The sequence below is a fragment of the Salminus brasiliensis genome, chromosome 16 (assembly GCF_030463535.1).
Source record: "Salminus brasiliensis chromosome 16, fSalBra1.hap2, whole genome shotgun sequence".
NCBI classification, from domain to species: Eukaryota; Metazoa; Chordata; class Actinopteri; order Characiformes; family Bryconidae; genus Salminus; species Salminus brasiliensis.
This window is the reverse complement of record NC_132893.1, coordinates 16,516,075-16,538,714: the sequence shown is the minus strand read 5'-3', so window position 1 is coordinate 16,538,714 and position 22,640 is coordinate 16,516,075. Positions and strand designations below refer to the sequence as shown.

Sequence of the window (22,640 nt, the reverse complement as noted above, 5' to 3'; positions counted from 1 at the left end):
AGGGGTCCAGGCAGAAAAGGGGCCACTGTCTTGCTTTCCTGCAGATTTAGGCAGGAGAATAAGATGTAAAATAATGAGAGACAGTAAGAGAGAGAGAGGGGTGAGAGAGAGAACAAAATATGCTTTAAAAAGAATATAGCTCCCCTTTAACAGAGTGAACATTATTAACTGGCTACCACCCACAACTCCCTACTCTCTCTTTTCCTAAAGGTACAGTCAGATAATTGTTTCCTCAACAAAAACTTTGAGAGTCAGGGACAGTGGGAATGCTGTTTTAGCACGATGGATCATTTCCTACAGCTCCAAGCTACGTCTTAAATTGCTAGTGCATAGCTCTGATGCTTCCTGTATCACACACCCCCCACAGCAGTGCAGCAGCACTCACTATTTTATTTTTATTTTTTTTCTTTCTCCCCACTCTCTCTGCTAAGGCCTGATTAAAAACTTCCTGCATGTTTTGCAAAGAGCACTGTAATAAGCTTTAATTACATTCCCAACATCCAAAAAACTAAAAGAAATGCTCCTCATTCAAAACAAACACTACAAGGTGTTATTACTTTTAAATATTCTTCTTATTAGTATGCAATATTTGAAACATATCTCAGATATTAATACAATTAAACTAATACAATTGAACAATTTCCCTTTTAACATCAAAATGGGGAAAATGATATCACAATCTCTGCCTGCATTAACTCCTAACTAACGTAATATATAATTTTCTCCAGCTGATTTAATAAGTAATTATTAACACAAATGTTGATCGAGATCGTACTACACATTCGAGATCTTATTACATATTATGAACCATCAAGAATACTTAGATCTCAGGGTGCTGGCTTCTTAGTAGTTTCCAAAATTCCCAAAAGTCGAATATGATCGAGATCTTATTATATATTTGAGATCTTATTACATATTTCGAACCATCAAAACTACTTAGATCTTAGGGTGCTTTTCTTATAAAGCCCTTCAACTCTGGAATAACCTTCCAGATAATGTTCGGGACTCACAGTCTTTACATCTAGGCTGAAAACTAATCTGTTTAGTTTAGCTTTTGGTAATTAATGTTTCACCTTAGATAAAGGTTGTAGGTTCACGGATACAGGGAATTGTAGTATACTGAGATGCTGGAGCTGTCGTCTCGCTGCTTGCATGCGATCACTCAGGTTTGTGGACGGTTGACAGATGGACGCCAGCGTTTCAGGGTGATTCCGTGTCTGTGTTACCTTCTGGCTCTCTCCTTTTAATTAGGCTGTTATAGTCAGACCTGCTGGAGTCAGCGGCACACCTTCCTCCCACTGCTACCTGCCTAATGATCATGTTAAAACCTAAATGGACTCTTAACTATCATTACTCTCATTACTCTTCCCATCACTGCCATGACTATATTAAGTTATACTACACTATAATTATTATATTATACTGAGGGAGTTTTTATTTGCCACTGTCGCCATTGGTTTGCTCAAAGGGGGTCTTAGATTTTTCACGTCTTATGTTATTTGTTTTATTTTTTTCTTGTCTTTTATTAATTACTGATTAGGTAAAGCTGCTTTGTGAAAACAACAGTTGTAAAAAGTGCTATACAAATAAATTTGACTTGACTGCACAACACACACACACACACACAAAGTGGGGAAAAAAATATTTAGTCAGTCACCAATTGTGCATGTTCTTCCATTTAAAAAAAAAGAGAGGCCTGTAATTGACATCATAGGTAGACCTCAACTATGAGAGACAAAATGAGAAAATAAAAAAACAGAAAATCACATTGTCTGATTTTTAAAGACTTTATTTGCAAATAATGGTGGAAAATAAGTATTTGGTCAATAACAAAAGTTAATCTCAATACTTTGTTATATATCCTTTGTTGGCAATGACAGAGGTCAAACGTCTTCTGTAAGTCTTCACAAGGTTGGCACACACCGTTGCTGGTATGTTGGCCCATTCCTCCATGTAGATCTCCTCTAGAGCAGTGATGTTTTGGGGCTGTCGGCGGGCAACACGGACTTTCAACTCCCTCCAAAGGTTTTCTATGGGGTTGAGATCTGGAGACTGGCTAGGCCACTCCAGGACCTTGAAATGCTTCTTACAAAGCCACTCCTTTGTTGCCCTGGCAGTGTGCTTGGGATCATTGTCATGCTGAAAGACCCAGCCACGTTTCATCTTCAATGCCCTTGCTGATGGAAGGAGGTTTGCACTCAAAATCTCACAATACATGGCCCCATTCATTCTTTCATGTACACGGACCAGTCGTCCTAGTCCCTTTGCAGAGAAACAGCCCCATAGCATGATGTTGCCACCCCCATGCTTCTGGGATTTTTGCTCACCATTCTTGTGATCATTTTGACCCCACGGGCTGAGATCTTGCGTGGAGCCTGATCGAGAGAGATTAGCAGTGGTCTTGTAGGTCTCCCATTTTCTGATTATTGCTCCCACAGTAGATTTCTTCACACCAAGCTGCTTGCCTATTGCAGATTCAGTCTTCCCAGCCTGGTGCAGCTCTACAATTTTGTTTCTTTGATCTTCACCATAGTGGAGTTTGGAGTGTGACTGTTTGAGGTTGTGGGCAGGTGTCTTTTGTACTGTTAACGAGTTCAAACAGGTGCCATTAATACAGGTAATGAGTGGTGGACAGAGAAGCCTCTTAAAGAAGAAGTTACAGGACTGTGACAGCCAGAAATCTTGCTTGTTTGTAGGTTACTTATTTTCCAACATTATTTGCAAAAAAAATCTTTAATAATCGGACAATGTGATTTTCAGAATTTTTTTTTCTCATTTTGTCTCTCATTTTTAAGGTCTACCTATGATGTCAATTACAGGTCTCTCTCATTTTTTTAAGTGGGAGAACTTGCACAATTGGTGACTGACTAAATACTTTTTCCCCCACTTTATATATACACTATATTGCCAAAAGTATTCGCTTGCCTGCCTTCGCACTCTGCAATCTGCAATTCTTTTGGGAAGGCTTTTCACAAGGTTTAGAAGAGTGTTTATGGGAATTTTTGACCATCATTTCAGAAGTGCATTTGTGACGTCAGACACTGATATTGGACAAGAAGGCCTGGCTCGCAGTCTCCGCTCTAATTCATCCCAAAGGTGTACTATCGAGTTGAGGTTAGGACTGTGCAGGCCAGTCAAGTTCTTCTACACAAAACTCGCTCATCCATGTCTTTAATAGACCTTGCTTTGTGCACTGGTGCGCAGTCATGTTGGAACAGGAAGGGGCCATCCCCAAACTGTTCCCACAAAGTTGGGAGCATGAAATTGACAGAAATCTCTTGTCATGCTGAAGTAACTCCTTGAAAACAACTCCACAAACCCCATAACCCCCCCCCCCCCCCCCCCCCCCCACACACACACACACACACACACACCAATCTTGGCACAATGCAGTCAGACAAGTGCTGTTGTCCTGGCAACCGCCAAACCCATACCCGTCCATCAGATTGCCAGAAGGAAAAGCGTTTTTCGCCACTCCAGAGAACACATCTGTTCTAGAGTCCAGTGGCGGCATGCTTTACACCACTGCACCACAAGGCTTGGATGCAGCTGCTCGGCCATGGAAACCTATTCTATAATGCTCTCTACACACTGTTGTTGAGCTAATCTGAAGGCCACATTAATACTTGGGGTCTGTAGAGATTGACTCTGCAGAAAGGCAACCCCTGTCGTTGCGCCTCAGCCTCGGCAGACAACGTTTAGTCATTTTACATGGCCTACCTCTTTGTAGCTAAGTTGCAGTCATTCCCAGTTGCGTCCACTATGTTATAATACCACACAGTCAGTTGACTGTGGAATATTTAGTACTTAGGAACAACGCTACAACACAAAATTGCACTGGTGGCATCCCATCACGGTACCACGCTGGAGTTCATTGAGCTCCTGAGAGCAACCCATTCTTTAACAAATGTTTGTAGAAGCAGTCTGCATGCCTAGGTGCTTGGCTTTATTCACCTGTGGATATGGAATGACTGAAACACCAGAATTCAATGATTATGTCTGCTTGTCTGTCTACTCATTGGGCCATCTGTCTACCTTATAGATAGAAACCTAAGATAGATAGATATCTATCTTATACTGACAATATACACAAACACATGGACAAACACACACTCATTCACACACACACTTTCTCTCTAACACACACACACACACACACAAACACACAACTATACAAATATGTACATACACACATCTGTACTGGCCACCTAAACCCACTTATTAGGGTCATTAATTAGTTTCGGTTATTATTTTTGTCATAATTGTTAAAACTATTTTTTTTTATACCAAAACAGGTTAGAACCATGTGCATATTATTAGCAGTGTTAAATACTCTGAATTGTGTTCTTACATCTATCTGGTTTTGTCCAAAAAATAAAAAATAAATAAAATCCTCCAAAATGGGTGTGGGGAAGGATGTTCAGGAAGAGAAAAAATGGCAGAAAGTATTTACCACAATTAAGAATCTGATGAGGGGATTATATTTTTATGCGACAGAGGGGAAGGGTAGGGTCGCTTGGCTGTGGATTTTCATTAAAATGACACATCTGTTCAGCAATTGCAGAAAAGTAATTTCGCTAAAGGTTTTATCAGTTAATTTTAATTATTCACTCCAGTGGGTTAAATACAAAATTCATCATGTTGAATTAATATATTCAACAAGACCTTTTTTATTATAACATTTAGAGAAACAAATAGGAGAGGGGTCAATTGATTGAATAGTCATGCACTATATATTAAAATGTGATTTGTTAATTAACAAACAGCAATAGTAGCTTTAGCACTCAGAGAAATTAGGCAGAAATGTTTCACCAGGGAGGATTACATCTAGTGCACACTCAAGCACATGATGGACCTCAACCTATTACAGAGAATCAGTCAGCTTGTATTTTTCAGAACTGTCCTTTTCTTTGAGAGCCCAAACAGAATCACACAGTAACTGATCAAATGCAAGGATCCTTTCTGCTTGCCAGGCAATACTACAGCTAGACAAAGAAGTCTTACGTCATGGCTTAAATATTATGTAACCTGAAATTCAGATAGAAGTATTCTAGTTCGTGTGTATTACAAATGTCACTTACATTTAGGTCATAGTTTAGGAACCTCAGCTATTTTCACATAGTATGTCTTTTTTACATGTTCTATAATAAATACAGACAAACATAATTAGAAATGTGTTTAAGTATTTAATACTTGAAATTCTCAACAGTTTTTCCAGTTTTTGCGCTATAAGTTGCTGCCTGAGACCGTATCTCGCGTTTGCTCCCTAAATACCCCAGCTCTCAGGTGAACCAAATCAAAACACACAATGAATGTAAGTGAAACACATGTGAACCTAACAGAAAACATGGCGTAGTACATGAGATGGTTTTCAACATAAAAGTCTGGGGTGACTTGAACATGAATGCAGAACTAAAAGTCTGTGACACGTGACATGAACATCGACATAAGTCCTTGAACTTGAAGCCTGTGGACCGCGGCTCTGGACCGCCCCCGGGGTGGGCGCGGCGACACAGACCTGACACACTGTCACATCTATAAACAGCATTTTATGAGAACAGCTACCAAATGGAACTCTTGGAATCAACTCCAACGACTTTTTGTTACCTTAATGTGTCAGGGAATAATGTGGAAAAAGACCACGCCTGGCCATGAAACTTAATAACTTAATAATCAACAATAAATGTTCCAGAAATTGTGTCACTGCCTAAATATATATTGATTGTGTTGGTATAGCATAGTGGGTAACAACACTGCCATTCCTGTGGCAGACTAGGGTTTGATTCTCCAGCTGGACAAACACACCACGCTAATGCTAAGCCCTTGGGCAAGACTCATAACTTGATTTAAATAGTAGTCATTCTGGATAAGAGTGTAAGACAAATTACATAAATGTAAATGTTATGAACCTAACTAGAAATCAGTTTTCCATTATACAAAGTTATTATTAAAGTTACTGTCTTTCTGAAAGGTGAAGGTGAAGAAAGGTACTGACACAGTATCTTTCTGTATCGATATATCTTTCAGTTTTATCAAGATACTTGGTCACTGCTGAGGAAAAGCATCCCCACAACAGAACAATGTCAACCCCATACAGTCCACTACAAACACCTACAAAGTAGGTTTATTTTAATTCAGGGGACGCCTGCAGGTTCCTTAAGGAAGTGAGCATGTGTGCTAGCATACTGTCGCTAGCAAAATATTAGCACTAAGTGACTGGGCTGTTTATGATGCGTCTTAATTTAGCATGGCACAATTTAAACACATCACAAACAGCCCAAGCACTGCTTTTATGTTGTATAACTTGCATGTTATGGTATGTAAGAAACGCAGATTGTAAGATGTGTTTTAAACAGCATACCAAAGGAATCTGCCCAGCAAGCCAGAAGAAAGCATTCAGAAAAGTACCCCTTGTCACTACCTGGAATCTTTAACCTGCATTAATACAGAGATCATAGTTCATCAAAGAGTGCTCAGCAGGAAGACACTAGGAGTAAGGTAATCACTGCTTGTCCACTGCATGCAATCCATAACAGTACAGTTCTGAACAGTAAAACTAGTTCAGAACACACAACCAAGATCATGGGGAAGACTGCTGACCTGACAGTTGTCCAGAAGATGATCTTTGACACCCGGACGGAGGGTAAGCCACAGCCTTGTTGAATAGTCAGGCCTCAGCATACACACTCACATTTCTGTCTATGTGCAATGATTGGCTAATAACTTCTAGCAGCTAAATCACAATTTAATGAGAAAAGAGGCCCTTTGGCTTGAAAGAATGGAAAAGAAAATCAAAAACACATCCTTAGCATGGTTCCTATTTTCAGCTCCTTGTTGTTAAAAGGTGGATGATGTGGCTGTCGGTGTGTGCAGGGTGAATACAAAGGACTGTGCTCTCATTTTCAGTGTTAAAGCTCCACTAGGACTGCTGAAACTTGCTTGATTTCCCCAGTCCAATTATATCTGTGCGCTCCATCCTTCCAGAATAGCAGTGTGGCACACAGGGACAACGTCTGCCTAAGCGAAGAGAGGCTAATGGAGTCCCTGAAGTTGACTCCGTTTCACTGCTCCAACTAATGGGCTGCGATATTTTCCCAACTGACTGCTGCTCTGCCCCCTGGAAGCTAATCTATCCTACATTTTGTAGGGCTGTACCAGGCCTCTCCCTCCCCTCCTCTCTGCCAGAAGCCCAAATATCACAGTGTAGCCAGACTAATACTTCACCACAGATCCCACAATTTGGCCCACAATTCCCTCCTCTTGCCCCCTCTCATCCTACTTGCTCTCCCTATGCTCATTAGCGTTGTTTTGGACAAGCACTGATCGTCATAAGCCCCCTCTGGTGCCAGCACTCGCACTGATGCCAGGCTGCGGTGGGGCATTCAAGGACCTTTTTCATTTAAGTAGGCCTGAGAGAGAAAGTGTGAGATTGGGACAGAGAGAAAGACAGAGACAGAGAGAAACAGGGGGAGAGAGAGAGAGAAAGAGAGAGGGAGAGAGAGCTCTCTTTAAAGCTCTCCAGTGGCTGATTGCATCCAGGAAGCACACACAGGCAGAAATGGGCACAGATAAATCCAGAAAGATGGCTCCCTGGATAGTCATACTGTGGGCAGTCAGCATGCCCCTTTCCAGATGGCTACAGGACAGACTTGTGACATTTGTGACAAAGCCCAGGACTAGCCTTCAACAGCATATGAAAGAGTCTCATATTTTTGCATTTCAAATTGACCACAGTCAATGGTGATGGGTGATTAATTTCAGGTTAGAAGCGATAAATCAAAAGAGATTAAACAAAAGCTTTCCCCTGCACATATGTAAGTCACCCGTTTTTCTGAAGATTATGATTTAGTAATGATTTTCTCATATGAAATTGCTAGGTTGAGTTAAGTGATAATAATACAATTTAATATTGTGAACTGCATAAAGATTAATATTTCATATGGAAGAAGAATACTCATTCATGAATTCATTACACTGTTATCTGCTACAGTCTATTGTCTACTGTAGCAACACAATACTAAATTTAATGAAAAGAGGGTGCATACATAGGTTTTTTTGCATTAATTATATTAAGAAATGTCCAACATTTGTTTTTTCCTTCCTCACTGCTCATCATTTTTTAGGACTGAGCAACACTGTCAAGCAGCTACAACTTTTTGGTTTGCATGTAATTGCAAACAGTAAATAACTGAGTGAATTGGACATGAAAGTAGTAAGATATGGAAGAGCATTCTCAAATCAGAATGCCTCCATTTGGCAGTGAATAACCAACTTTCAGCAGCAGGTGAAGCTGGGGATATTCAAATCAGACACCTGATAAATCAGTACTGGTGAACCTGAGGATGAGTGCTGTCACCATTTCTTTTTTCACTGTAAACAAATGACATTCAAAGTCCTAAAGTTTGCTGGTGACACTACAATCACTGTTCCAAATCCCTCATGGGTTAGCCAGACAGACAGCTGAACAGTGCAAAAGAGTGTAGACCATCCTTGAGAAAACAATGAACTTTCTTTAAGTTGTTAAAACTACAATCTTAAGTGAGATACCAATATTAACTTGTCAGGAAGATTGCCTTAATTCACCACTTCTTAATGTAGTATTTGCAACGTCTCACCAGATGTTTAAAAACCCATTTAATCCACACACAAAGAAGTCAAACCATAGATGTCCATAAATTATGTGCAACAATGAGGATCGTTCATGTGAATGTTCATGTGTCTTCTTCAGACTTACTTTCCTTTAGTAAAACAATTTAAATGAGACAAGAACCTTTTTTTAGGTGAAACCTTTGTAGTCTGAAGTAATATATTACAATATGCCATAAAAACCCAATAGTGCTATGGTGGTACACAATGAAGTTGGGAATTGCCACTTTTTCTTATCTCTGATCATTCCTCCACACATTAGTTAAACATGGAAGTTGTAATTGTTGCTTACATTGTTTACAAGTGTTCCTTCTTGTGAATCTATTCCTCTCTCTCTCTCTCTCTCTCTCTCTCTAATTATACATATAATTAGCTCATTATCCAGATATCATAGTGGCAGAGGTTATGACTGTATGTGGGGACGGAAGGTGGTGGTGATGTGTGGGGAACAGGGGCAATTATGATTGCTCGGCAGGTCTTACAGCCCTTCTCTAAATCAGCTGTCAGTCAGTTTGACCTAAAACATGGTTGGTGACAGCAGCTTGATAAACCTGCTACACATCACCCCCTGCCCTGCTGTCACATCTCAGCCATCCTAACAGCATGCATGGGCACGCAATTAGAGGCAGACAGCATTCCCACTACACTCCCACTTACTCTGCTGATCATTTCCATTTAATCTTTAAGTCCAGCCTCCTGAGCTCAAGCTCATTCAGGTCCATGGTGCTGGATGTCACAGTTTTGTCTTTTTTTTTTTCTGCTGTGCCCACAAGAACACCCTCAACACTCTCACTCTCAAAATTTGTTTTATAGCAGTGAACTTGCTATTGTTGATCTATGACCATTTTATTTATTTATTTCTTAATGTTTGCAATAAACTCAATACATTTTTATTTAACCACCTGACAAAACTTGATTACTTGAAAAAAATTTACTCGGATACCAAGAAACAATGTGAACTGAGAAACAATGAGAAACCAGAACTGCTCTCTCATTCCTCATCCTCTGACCTGTATTGCTAAGAGTAAAATGTTTGCTCTTCTGCAATAAAAATGTCTTTTTATTGCAGCAGTTATGTAAAAATATACGTTTTCACCAATAAAGCCAAACTCACACCCCCTTTCCAGAAAGAGAGGAAGAGCGCAGGTAGTGGTGGATAATCTCAATTGTGAAGCTTTATTTTCTCCCTTGTGGTTAAGGTACAGGTTGATAATTATCAACTCATTAAACACATTAACCAACAATAGACTGAAGCTAACAGCTAATACACTAAAGCGAAAACACACATGCACTGTCAAACATACATGCACAATGTTACGTGAAGGTGTAAATCTGCAAGCATTTCAATTAAGGATGCCAAGATGCAATTATTTAAACATTGTGTATATTAATTTTGAATATCTGTAGATGATTTTCCATCTTCCATTATTTATCATATAATTTTAGCACAATGTTTTATGCTGTTTCTCAATGCTTAATTTTTGGGGGATAGAGTTGGACTGACTGGTCATAAATGTATACATAAGTTGGCATTTTAATCTGGTCAGTCAGTTGGCTGCTGTAAATAAGTTTTTGAAGACTGCTTTTCTTTTAACTCTTTTTTTAGAATGAGACTCACTTTTTGTGACAGAATTATGGTTTGATAAGTCGATGTCCATGATATATACATATAAAATATATGAAAATAATGGTGTGGTAAGGAATTGCTAAAGAGACAAAATCTTGAGAAAGGGGGATAATATTTTGTTTTTGAGAAGCCCCTTTGTGTGTCCTTATTATACAATTAACAATAAAATGTTGTGAGGCTTAGGATCACAAAATGAGCTAAGGCATTTTATGTTTTTTAGGCAGGGACATTATTTGTGTGTGTGTTATACATTGTTGTGTGAGCCTGTCTGTCTGCATTAGTGCTGTCAGTGTGTTTGGCACAGAGCATGTTCTCTCTCAGTTAAGGCTCTGCTTGTCATGCCACTTCTATTTCAGAGGGCTCTGAAATTTCTTGTGAACCACCAGTGAATATTCTTGAGAACACAAAATAAATAAATAGGTAAAATTCATGAAGAGTAACAGAGTATTAGTATTGTAGTTTCAAGAATGGTTATTGAGACAATATTTCTACCAGTAATGGCCAGAGGTCAAATTTTGGAAGAAAATTTATTTTCAGTGGTGACACAGGCAGGCAGAAAAGGTAAAAAAAAATGTTTAGTTTTGGACCCATTAGAGATATATTCTGTGCCAGTAAATATATGGAGTTATGAGAAATGATTCCCCCCTCTTTCTCCCTTGTTGAGAGATGTGGTTGTAAGGTATTCTAATCCACCCGCAGTCTAGATATCAAGCCACAGGAATCTGGAATTGTGGCCATAATGATGTGCAGCCGTGTCTTTCTTTCTAGGTCTCCCACATGCTGACTTTGTTTTACTGCTGGCTTGCAGCCTTATGTTGACACTTTGATGTCTGTCCTCACCAGCTCAATTATGGCATGCTCAAATTGGCTAGCTGAATTACCTTGCATGCAGCAAGGTTTGGGATGATGGTTTAAAACGTAAGAGATAGAAAGAGAGTTGTCCCTTTTTGGCTGTAAAGGTATTGTCTCTGTGAGACAGTATGTATTGTATTAGTATATAAGAGAGATTTCGCTTTATTAACTTCTACAGTAGCCATTGATCTCAAATTCACACTCTAGATATGTATGTAGAAGGCAGTTTGTATATACACATATGTATATATGTGTATATGCAATACTTTTTAAATTAATATGATGTCTTATGTACAATATATGACAATGATCTTAGAGGACTAGGCAGAAACCATTAGAGGCTATTGTAAAAGCTATTATACAAAAGTGAGACATGGAGTTCCGCAAGGCTCTATTTTAGGATCACTATTTACATTATACAAGTTACCACTGAGAACAGTTACAAGGCATGATGTTACCTTTCATTATAATGAATTGTAATGCAGCCAAACCTGATGATAAATCTAGATTAAAGAAAATTGAGGACTGTGTAAAGGGTGTAGAACTCTGGATGTCACATAACTTCCTTCTTCTTAACAATAACAAAGCAAATTTCTTCCTTTAGGTCCAAAACCACAAGAAAATACTTAATCATAATTAATGTTAGACCGATTTTTCAGTTTTTCCTGGTCTATGTCTAGAAATCTTGGCATCATATTCAGATCTTGAGTAACATATAGCTAATGTTACTACAAAGCCCTATATAACCTCACTCCTGAGTACCTGTGAGAGCTTATTAAATATTATGAACAATCAAGGTTACTTCACAGGGTGCTGATTTCTTAGTAGTTCCTAAAACTCAGAAAGCCTCAGCAGGGGGAATAGACTTCTTACGAAGTCCCCCACTCTTCTTGGAGTAAATGGTCGCCCACTCATCCAGCCCAACCTGCTGGAAGACTGACCACTGGGCTCCCCTTTATGTGCGTCAGACCAGCTGCCATTTACTAGTCCGACCACCAGGCTCCCCCACCACCCATGCCAGACCAGCTACACACCCTCCTACCACTGCTACCTGCCTAATGACAATGTTAAAACCTATATGGACTCTATCTATCTGCTATCTGCCACTACTAATAGTACCACTATTAACTTATTATCCCGTTACTCCTACTATCACTGTTACGTGAAGTGAATTCACATAAAGCAAAATGTATTTATATATTGCTTTTTTAGTGCCTTTTTAGGCACTGTATAAAAACAAATTTATAAATGGTTTTATACATAGGAGGATGGCTCCTAATTGGTTTATCTCAAGGTTTTTTCCTGTAGCTTTTTTCCTGGACACTGCCGCCTTCGGCTTGCTCGCCTGGGGTTTTATGTTTTGTGGTGTTGTTCTTTTATTTTGTAACTAGATTGATGTTAAGCAGCTTTTGTATGGTGGATGTTGGGCTTTTGTATGGGGACGCACTGCAAATTAAAAACAAGCTACAAATTAAAAACAAGATCACAAAACTTCCATCAAAATATGCTTCTGTGCTTACTGCCTCTTTTAGACATACAGCAGGTGAAATAAGTATTAAATACGTCACCAGTAAATATATTTCTAAAGGTGCTATTGACATGAAATTCTCACCAGATGTCGGCGGGTGACAAAGAGTGACAAAAACAACAACAAAAGGTGCATCAAATTAGTTTAGTGCCAGGGACCTTAATTCGCTTGTTGGGGCTATGGGTTGTTCACAATTCTTGTTAGGAAAGGTCAGCTGATGCAAATTTCAAAGAAAGCCTCTATTGACACAGTAAGAACCAATAAAGAAACCAATTATGGTACAATTATATTATTTTACCCTACTCTATATTCTAAAAAACTTGATATGAACAAACTGTTTAAATAACCTGACTTGTCACTGGAAAAACAAGCAGCTAAATTATTACAAAAAAAAATCTTCTTGATAAAAATCCTCCAGAACATTATTTATCTATATATTATTGAAGGATCTTGGAATATTTCCATCTGTGAGTGATGGACTTGATCATGTTATGCTCCACAGAGATCAAAATGTCCTTATTACTCTTTTGTTGAGAACACAACACTTGAACACTTAATAAAGACTTACTTTTGCCAATTTCTTTGATTTCAAGTAATGCCAAAGTAAAGAGGTTTACCTGATTGAACCCTACATTAGTGTCTTGGTTCACTTTGCATATAATTGATTTAGCTGCCTCTGCCCCAATAGTTGTGCTGTATTTTCTTTTGATGCTTTTAAGGCATTTGATAGCTTTGAGTGGGAGTATCTCTGGGCTGTAGTCAAATATTTCAGATTTAAACTAAAATTCATTCATATTGTAAAATCTTTTTTAAAAAGCCTTTTTACAATAGTACATTTTGAGTAATGTTCATCATTTAAGCAAGTAATGAAAACCTTGCATTATCCAGATAACATTGCTGTTACTGAACAAACCAATGAGCATGCGGCAGTGTTCAAGCCCTCTGTCTTTCCGTCTCTGTAACATTGTCTCCTTTGTCAGTTGTGAGTGAAAAAATCTGCTGAATGCAGTATAGCTCTGGAGGTGGGGCACTGCAAGCCAGATGATGGTAAATTAACTGTCATATGTTTTACTTTTTTATTTATGTACTTTTTTTTTAGTTTTCTTCACAATACTGGGTGAATTCATTATTGCTTCCTTCTTTGCTGCTCATGTAGAAACCAACGAACGGCAGGCGAGGACACCAAACGTTTAGGGATCATGAGACGCTTATTCCTAAGCTCTCATCTCTCCCTCATACACATACACACTAGTGCAGACACAAACACTCCCAAAAAATCTCTAATGCTGTTTACTGGAATCCAGGGCCCCTGTAATTGCCAATTTATTTGATAGGCAGCCGGGTAATGATGGCATTTCACCCCTGCCGCAGAGACTAAACGTGTGTGTGTGATTCATCCTCTCTCTTCCACCCACTCTGCCCCCTCCTTCTTGCGCTGCCCAGGACTCCTGCCACCCTGCCTGGGGAAACTGCTGCCACGCTGGCTTCAAACGTCACCGAAAGGGGACCCTGGGCTCTGGAGCAAAATACAAAGCCTGTCAATTTAGATGGGGTTTGGGGTTATGCCTGGTGGTAGAGAGGCTGAGGCATGATTTGTAATGTAATGAGCTGGCAGAGCACTGAGACAGGAAAAGGAAGGAAGGAGGGAGGGAGCGGAAGAGAGAGAAAGAGAGAGAAATAGGCAGGAAAGTAAAAGTAGCATGCCCTCTCCTGACCCCGCTCTCTGCCAACTGAGAAAAGACCAATAAAGAGCTCTTTATCTTTTATCTGAGCATAGACAAAGACTAAAAAAAGGCAGTAAGTAAGTAAAAAGGCAGAGACAAAGACAACACAGGGTAGAGTTAGAGCCTGTAGCAGACATCATTAGCACTCTGTGTCTAACAAAGTGAAACTCCTCTTGACAAAGATCCAGCCACATGCCCTAGAACTTTGTATTGACTTTAAAGTGGAAAATACATGGTGATGGTGATGTGTACATGTGCATGTGTGTGTATATGAGCATGTGAACAGCACATTTCTGGAGTTCGAAAATCTAGTTAAAACAAAAATGTGTGAAGAGTTTATTCTCTAATTTAGACAACAACTTGAGTTCAGGGGAACTTTTTGACAGTGTAGTATTTCAGAGTTTATTCACAAGGGTGTTGAGGAGCGTTACTGAACTCTTTACTGCTTGGCGCCACGCCCAGTTCTTCTTTATTTGAACTTCATTGTGAGCAGGAGAGAGCACCACTTTACTTTTACTTTTTTTTTAGTAAATGTCGATAAAGTAGCATCTCATATATTTTCTTCCAGTCTTGGTTACAGCGACAGCCTATAGAGTAAGTAACGCAACTTGTCTCTCATAGTGGATAGAATTATTTTTCAAATAAATGGTGGAGATACGTCATCTCAGATGTTAAAGCTAAGCTAACAAGCAAACAGCTGGGTTGGATAATGTAGCTAGGCGGGCTAACACTTGACAATTTTATAAAATTGTTGAATAAAAATAGTAAAAAGCACTAATGGTGTCTTCTGTAGTCATTTTCTCCTAAATGTTCCAATGTTTAAAAAATTATTTTAATAAATAAAACTTTTTTGCATTGATTTTGAACTCTGTGAAGGACTCTTAACTCTAGTTGAGAGCTGTAATTTTAGTCTATTCAGTGGTCATGCATGTACACTCAAAATGAGTTGATTTGAACTCACAGGGAGTTTATTCCAAAAAACAGAATTTGTTGTGTGTGTATAAAAGGAAAAATGTAAATATGACACACCAAAACAATTCCAAAACAAACTGCCAAAACAATTTCACCCTGGACGTTTGTCCATTTTAACATCTAACATATGTCCATACAGTTCCTCCTCTATGAACATGCTTTGGGTAATGAGAGATACCATAATATAAAAGATTTTGAGTTTTGTTTTTGGCACAGAAAATGTATTTTTGCACCAGGAAATGTATTTTTGCATCAGTAAGACTAACAAAGTTGCAACCATTTAGTGCATGAATCACCAGCCCTTTACAGCCATTTTCTACTGGGGAAATGTTAATGGTTTTATGTATTTGATTAGTGTAGCCTGTAGCTAGGCTTTTCTTACTTCCCCCTTTACATTGGGAAGTCAAGCTGCATCCCGGTTGTTCACGGTCAGTGACATACTATATATTTGTTTTATATAAAATAAAATGTGTAAATGTATTTTTTATGACGTTTTAAGCTCTTTTTTAATTACACATCATTGACAGCTATTTAGGGTTTAAGTAGGGGTGACTCTGTAATACATTTCATGTCCGATACCAAAACCAATCCAATACCATCTTTTACCCTCTCTTACACAAGCTAAGGTTTGTCTGCATGAACTGTGCTTTACCTAGCCATCTAAATACCATAATGTGCAAACTGCGAAACAAAAAAATGCACTTTTGTCTAAGTAATTAGAATAACAGAGGAACTATGATTATAGTACGAAATACTGGATCTCTCTCAACTCAAACCTACAGTGAGTGACCCCTCTCTTATAATTTTTTCCTTGGGTAAGACCCATTACCCAACCCCTCACTCTCATGTGCATGTACTCTCATCTTCATTATCGGAGGAGATGAAAGCTCCATAATATGGTGTTTATGTGTTTAGTCCACTAAGTGTTATACATTTATAAATCATTACAAGGAATATGTTGCGTATTTGTGAGTATTTAACAAAACGGTTTGTTTTTCTATTTGTGCCAGACATGAAAATGAAAGTTAAGAGCTGTGTCCTGAAAAAAAGCTCTTTGTCTTCAGGACTGAACAACAGCTGAAAACCTGTGTGCTGCACCAACAATCAACCAATACAGTCTTCAGTTTGTTAAATGAAATGCAGCGAATGCTTCAGGAGATGTTCTGATGTTTGCAGCGAAGTAAAAAAGAGTAATAGTTATTTATAAATAACAGCAACAAGACTAGTGAGCATTACACTTTCAGCATTCAAAAACAATAAACACCTCTCTTATTACCATCTGCAGGTGGTTTAGTCTCGTCCTTCTGTTTGGTTTTTAAAATAATACTGATCACACAACAAACAAAATTGTGCCAACTAAAACAGTTTGATTGAAACACAGGCAACAAGCACTTCCTGTGTATTGTGCCTACCCTGGCCGTCTGATTTGCTGTTTGTAAATTTGTTTCGGTGCTGGTAAAGTTGTTTTCTAAGATGTTCATTTGTTTTGCCCTTCTCTGCGACGGTAGTAGATCTCTACAATAAAGGCAAAAGAATATTCTCTGAATGTGCACTTCTATTAACATTTGTGTAATGCAGATAAATAATTTTCACTCAATAATTCAATCAAAGGCAACAGTTCCTCATTCCTTTCGTCTCTCTCCAGTCCTTTACACCTCACTCATCTACCTGGCACTAGAGAGCAGAGTGCAGATTTAGTGTATATGAAGTGGATTTTCATAGCACAATCCTAGGGGAGCCGTACCAGGCCCCACAGGGCTCAGATTGGCCACTTAAAGCGCAACTGAGAGAGCAGTGAAGCACAAAAACAATCCTTCAGCTTCAGTCTCTGCCCTTCAGGATACTCCAGGGCTTCTGGAACATTCTGTGACAGGGATGCTCACTTAACTTGACTACTTCATTCCTTTTGAGAAAACATTTCCCCATTGAAGCTCTATTGTTGCAGATACTTAAGTAATTATCAGATCATTACTTTGCATGCACAAAGGCAACCACAACAAGCTGAATAGATTTTGTTTTGCAGAAACAAGTAAGTAGATTTCTCCTTTGAGATATTTATATAATGTGGTCTGAATAGCTGTTTCCTCAGCATGTCATTTAATTAAGGCATGTCAGTTAGGTCGATTTATAAAATTAAAGTCTGGTAGTCTTGAAAAACTTTTCAGAAAGAACTGCTCATTTAATTCTTATAACGGTAAATTAAAACTACTGTTTAACTGCAAAACACCTTCTTGAAGATTTAGCACCCACGTCTTGTAATTAGAACTTGAACCCAGTTTCTAAGTCCTGGATTTTGTTCTTGCTGAAAAACTGATTCAGGACTGGTAACTGGATTTAAGCAGCTTAGCAGATCCTGAAGTGGCGGTGCACTGTTCTACAAAAATATGACCTTCATAAAAAGACATCAGACATGCTTAAATAAATGAGTTTTCTGCTGCAATCTAACCATTTGCACTTTAAATGTAAAATTAATGTTAATTTAGCTAACAAAGTTAATTTAGGTAACAGGTTAAATACTGTAATTTGATCATGTTGAAGTGTCTAAAAAAATGAAAATAAGATGATTAACAGGAACATAAGGTGTACCTTTTTAATTATACAAAAACAAAAAGTATAAAATCAAGATATCACTGTATTGTATTGAATTAAATAGACTTGTTTTGTTATGTTACTTGAATTGTTATGCCTCTAACTTAACAACATCCCTGTAGTCTTCCTCTCTGTCTTGCTCTCTCGTGCCTCACTCTCTCCTGATGCAGAGTTGCAGGTATCATTTCAATTTCTGATGTCAACATCAAATTACTTATTTAATTTTATGCCTGGCCAAGCATCCTATAGCTACACAGTGGAGCAGTCGCGCTTGGTTTGTTCTGCCATGTCTGTTTTCCCTGACCTGCCTCGCCCTCCAGCTGACAGCTCTAATTACCCGCTATCTGATAGCTGATCCGCATACTCCCACACCCACATCCTAAAGCGGGAGAGCAGCTGGAGAAGAAGGCAAAACACGCACTTCTCATTCACTCATTTACTTGTCATAAGGCTGTTGGGTTTTCTCCATTGTACACATGCTGAGGGCTGACTTCACTGCATATTATAGTATTTAAGGTTTCAGCTTCCTTACTGTCTCTATTTCAGCTGGTTACCAATGATTTAAATCTCTTCTAAACATATTACTTTAGAGATGCACATTGTTTATATTGTCTTTATATAGTCCTTTCTATTCTTACTTTCTTCATATCTATAGTAGAAGGAGTAACTACAATATACTAGCCTAGGTAAAATTAAATAAATATATTAAAGGTAAAGGTGCACGTATTTGTCATTGTACAGTGTGCACTGTACAGCGAAATGGGTCCTCCGCATTTAACCCATCTGTGGTAGTGAACACACACTCACACACACACACTAGTGAGCTAGGGGCAGTGAGTACACACACACACACACACACACACACAGAGCAGTGGGCAGCCAACTCCAGCGCCCGGGGAGCAGAGAGGGTAAAGGGCCTTGCTCAAGGGCCCAACAGTGGCAGCTTGCCAAGCCTGGGAATCGAACCCACAACCCTGTTATCGATATCCCGGCGCTCTAACTGCTGAGCCGCCACTGCCCCTATAAGTAACATTCAAATAGTTTTCGTCACATTTAAATAGTGAATGAGTAACATTCAAATAGATTAAAAATATATGCTCACGTTAATACTAAATCATGATATCTAAAGTATGTTTCTCTGTTGCTTGGAATTCAAGTGTCACATTATTTCATACATTCTTCAGAACCAGATTATAGTAGTTTCAGCATAGCTACTGCTGGTTGTTCCAGTGTACTGTACACTGCTATGGGCCCAGCCACACCACTGTCTCAAATGATCATCACTGCAGCACACACAAACACCAAGGCACCAAAACATTGTGTAAAACTTGATGGCATTAACTACACCAAGCTAAATCACACACAAACATACACAGTTCTTCTCTCCCACAAATCTCACAAACGCATGTACACACACACAAATGCAAAGGGTATAGCAGGTTATGGTTCCTTTCGGCACACAATAGTGGCAGTTTAGATCAATGGGATGGATTTGGTGAACTGTAAAAAAGTGGGTTAAATTTTGAACCACTTCACACTCCATAAGAGAACATACAAAGTGTTACCAACAGACTGTTTGATATTTACCTTGAAGACTGCAGTATATGGATGATGAATAAAACACTGGCTTAGATACTGACATAGATAGATTTTTTTTTTTTTTGTGGGGGGGTACTTGTGAATACTCAGTGTTTCTAACAGTGTGTCCTGTGACTGTGTTCAATACAACATACAGTGTGTGAAGAGTGAAAGATGTGACTGTGTGTATCATGCAAGTTGTAACTGGCGACTTACATCTGTCAGTCTGTCTCTGGAACTGCTCTTGATAAATGGTTTGGATTCATTACTCACACTCTCACTGTTCTTACAGTTGTTCTGTCCAGGCTTCAGCTGTCAAACACAGAAAAACAAACAAAACATGAAGAAATAATGACAAAAGAGCCATAACAGAAACTGTACTGTTCACATCAAAAACCAAATGACTAATATTTATCTCAGAGGAGCACCTTCAAAATATTCACCCAACATTAAATAATTATTTGCTTCTGATAACAATAGCACCAATAACAGCTGCTAAGCCCTAATACTTAATATAAATACAAGCTGGTTCTTCCTTATATCAAACTGCGAGAAAGAGAGAAATAAAATACATTCCTCAAAAATAATCTTTTGCTTTCTATCAGGCATTCACTCTATGTAGGCCTGGAGCCTCTCAGCAGGTGTCCTTCTTTGGCCTCAGAAATCATAATGAAAAAGGGCCTTATCTCACAGGGGAACACTGGGAGAGGGGTAAAAAGGATGAACGATTCAGTAACATCTGAGCCCCACTATCTGGAGAACAATGTTGGACACTTGGGACCCAGCAACCGCCGTCAGGGTCTGCAATTTATGTCGTCTAAAGCTTCCTCAGGCAGACAGTCTTTTTCCAGAACCTGATCTGTGCCAAACCCTGCTGGCTTCATCTTCTAGCACATAAAAAACAGGCTTTATGAGCCAGGTTGGAGCACAACAGTAAACGGTTACAATGGTGTCTAACAGAAAAAGCAGAAGCTGGAAAAGCACCGGGGGGTTGTTTACTGAGATTGAGAGATAGGCCATTCTCTTCTTTCTCACTATTTCTTTTCCTTTCAACACACACAAACACACGCATGCACATTTTTCTCTATTCTATCAGAATAAAATGAGCTCTAGATTTTTAGACAAAACCCCACAAAAGAAGAGAGGAAAGTTGAGAAATGATAATATTTTCTCTGTTGCTAGCTGTGGCCTATAAAAGCAGCAGAGAGATGGGAGCTGTTGAGTAGTGGGCCCTCGAGTAAAGCACATAATTAAAATAGTTTCCTTTCTGTAGCCATTAGCTATGTGAAAGGCTCCCTCTCCATGTGAGAGCCCAGTGAAGTTAGGCTAGGAAGTTAGTTAAAATGATCATTGGCACAACTGGTCTTCAAAATAAGGAAAATAGAGAAGGGAGTGGTTGCTTGCTCCTTGGTGCTCTTACAGACTTCAAATTCCAGACTTGAAAACCAGGAAGAAGCATGCCTGGCAATTTACAAAACATGTTTAAACTACCCTTTACCAATGTGATTTTTAAAATATGTAAGAATGCTGAGTGATACAATTTACAATTATAGGAAAAGTCATGAAACTATGAGTTTTTTTTGGGGGATTTGATTGAGGGCAAAAAAATCAAATCTATTTTTTTTAGATGCTATTCTTTTGGTGCTGCATTAGATGCCACATACCAGGTACTCTGGTATTACTTAAAACAGGTATGGCCCTTTTTAGTAAGTCAACTGACCTGTGCTTGGCACATCAAGTGTTACAGTTCTATGGGATCAATGTTTTATATAGGTAAAATATTTCAAAATGTCAAGGCATGTCCAACTACCTCTTTAGTCTCTGGTGGGTAAAGAAACTTCTTTGAAGATTCTTTGCCGTATGGAGATGGATTAGTCCCAGAGAAGTAAGCTGTGACATGAAATAAGTACTCTCTCTGCTTGTGAATATGTTGACCTGCTGAGATAATTGTACATGCTTCTCTCTTTGTTTCATAAGCCTGCAATGCTAAAATGTTTTTTTGTTTTTTTTTACTTTAGCATTAAAGCATCATGGTCATGATTGACCTCAATCTAAATAAATGAATAAATAAATAAATAAACAAGGTGATAAAAAAGACAATCAAACGGATAAAGAAGAGATGTGATTGTTCTCCCTATGCTAGTTTGTTTTAATCATAATGGCATCATTTAGAAGTGACCACTTTGCCAGGTTGCAATATCAGGACAACCATCTTTAAGGATCCAGAGCGTACAGAATGGGCAAAGATTCCCCTACAGAAAGATGATAAACAGATGGTTTTCATATTCAGGCAGCTAATTACACAACAATAAAAAAAAACGCAAGACATTAGCATCTAATGAAACATTTAAACTACCAGTAAGTGCATCTGCCATTAATTTCAACACAGTAAGGTCTTGTTTTGCTTCAATCTGTTCCCTGTTAGGGCTGGTCCCCCCCACTTTGAAGTACAGAATTAACAACTGTTTTCAAAAATCACTCAGCATGATTCTCTTGCACAGAGAGGCAAAAGTGGTTGGTGTGGCGCAACAGATAATACCACTACCTGCTAGTGAGCTACCTCGCCACGTGGGAGACTGGGGTTCGATTCCCAGTCTGGGTGACTATGCTGCGCTACACCAGTAAGAGCCCTTGGGCAAGTCTCCTAACACTACATTGGCCCACCTCTGTAATATGAGTAACCCTGTAAGTCGCTAATGGAATGACTTTCAGGTACTCAAACCACTATATATATATATACATATATACATATATATATATATATATAAAGTATTTAGTCAGTCACCAATTGTGCAAGTTCTCCCACTTAAAAAGATGAGAGAGGCCTGTAATTGACATCATAGGTAGACCTCCACTATGAGAGACAAAATGAGAAAAAAAAAAAACAGAAAATCACATTGTCTGTCTGATTTTTAAAGACTTTATTTGCAAATAATGGTGGAAAATAAGTATTTGGTCAATACCAAAAGTTTTTCTCAATACTTTGTTATATATCCTTTGTTGGCAATGACAGAGGTCAAACGTTTTCTGTAAGTCTTCACAAGGTTGGCACACACCGTTGCTGGTATGTTGGCCCATTCCTCCATGCAGATCTCCTCTAGAGCAGTGATGTTTTGGGGCTGTC

General features: G+C 38.8%; 1 protein-coding gene across 6 annotated transcripts in view; it reads right to left on the bottom strand.

Moving 5' to 3' along the window:
- auts2a (activator of transcription and developmental regulator AUTS2 a) overlaps nucleotides 1–22,640 on the bottom strand; it is a 278,830-nt gene that overhangs the window by 176,017 nt on the left and 80,173 nt on the right. For all 6 annotated transcript variants that reach the window (XM_072659109.1, XM_072659113.1, XM_072659112.1 and 3 more), the window contains exon 4: nucleotides 19,733–19,828. In XM_072659109.1, coding sequence (XP_072515210.1) covers nucleotides 19,733–19,828 — 96 coding nt within the window. The remainder of the gene's footprint in view (nucleotides 1–19,732; nucleotides 19,829–22,640) is intronic.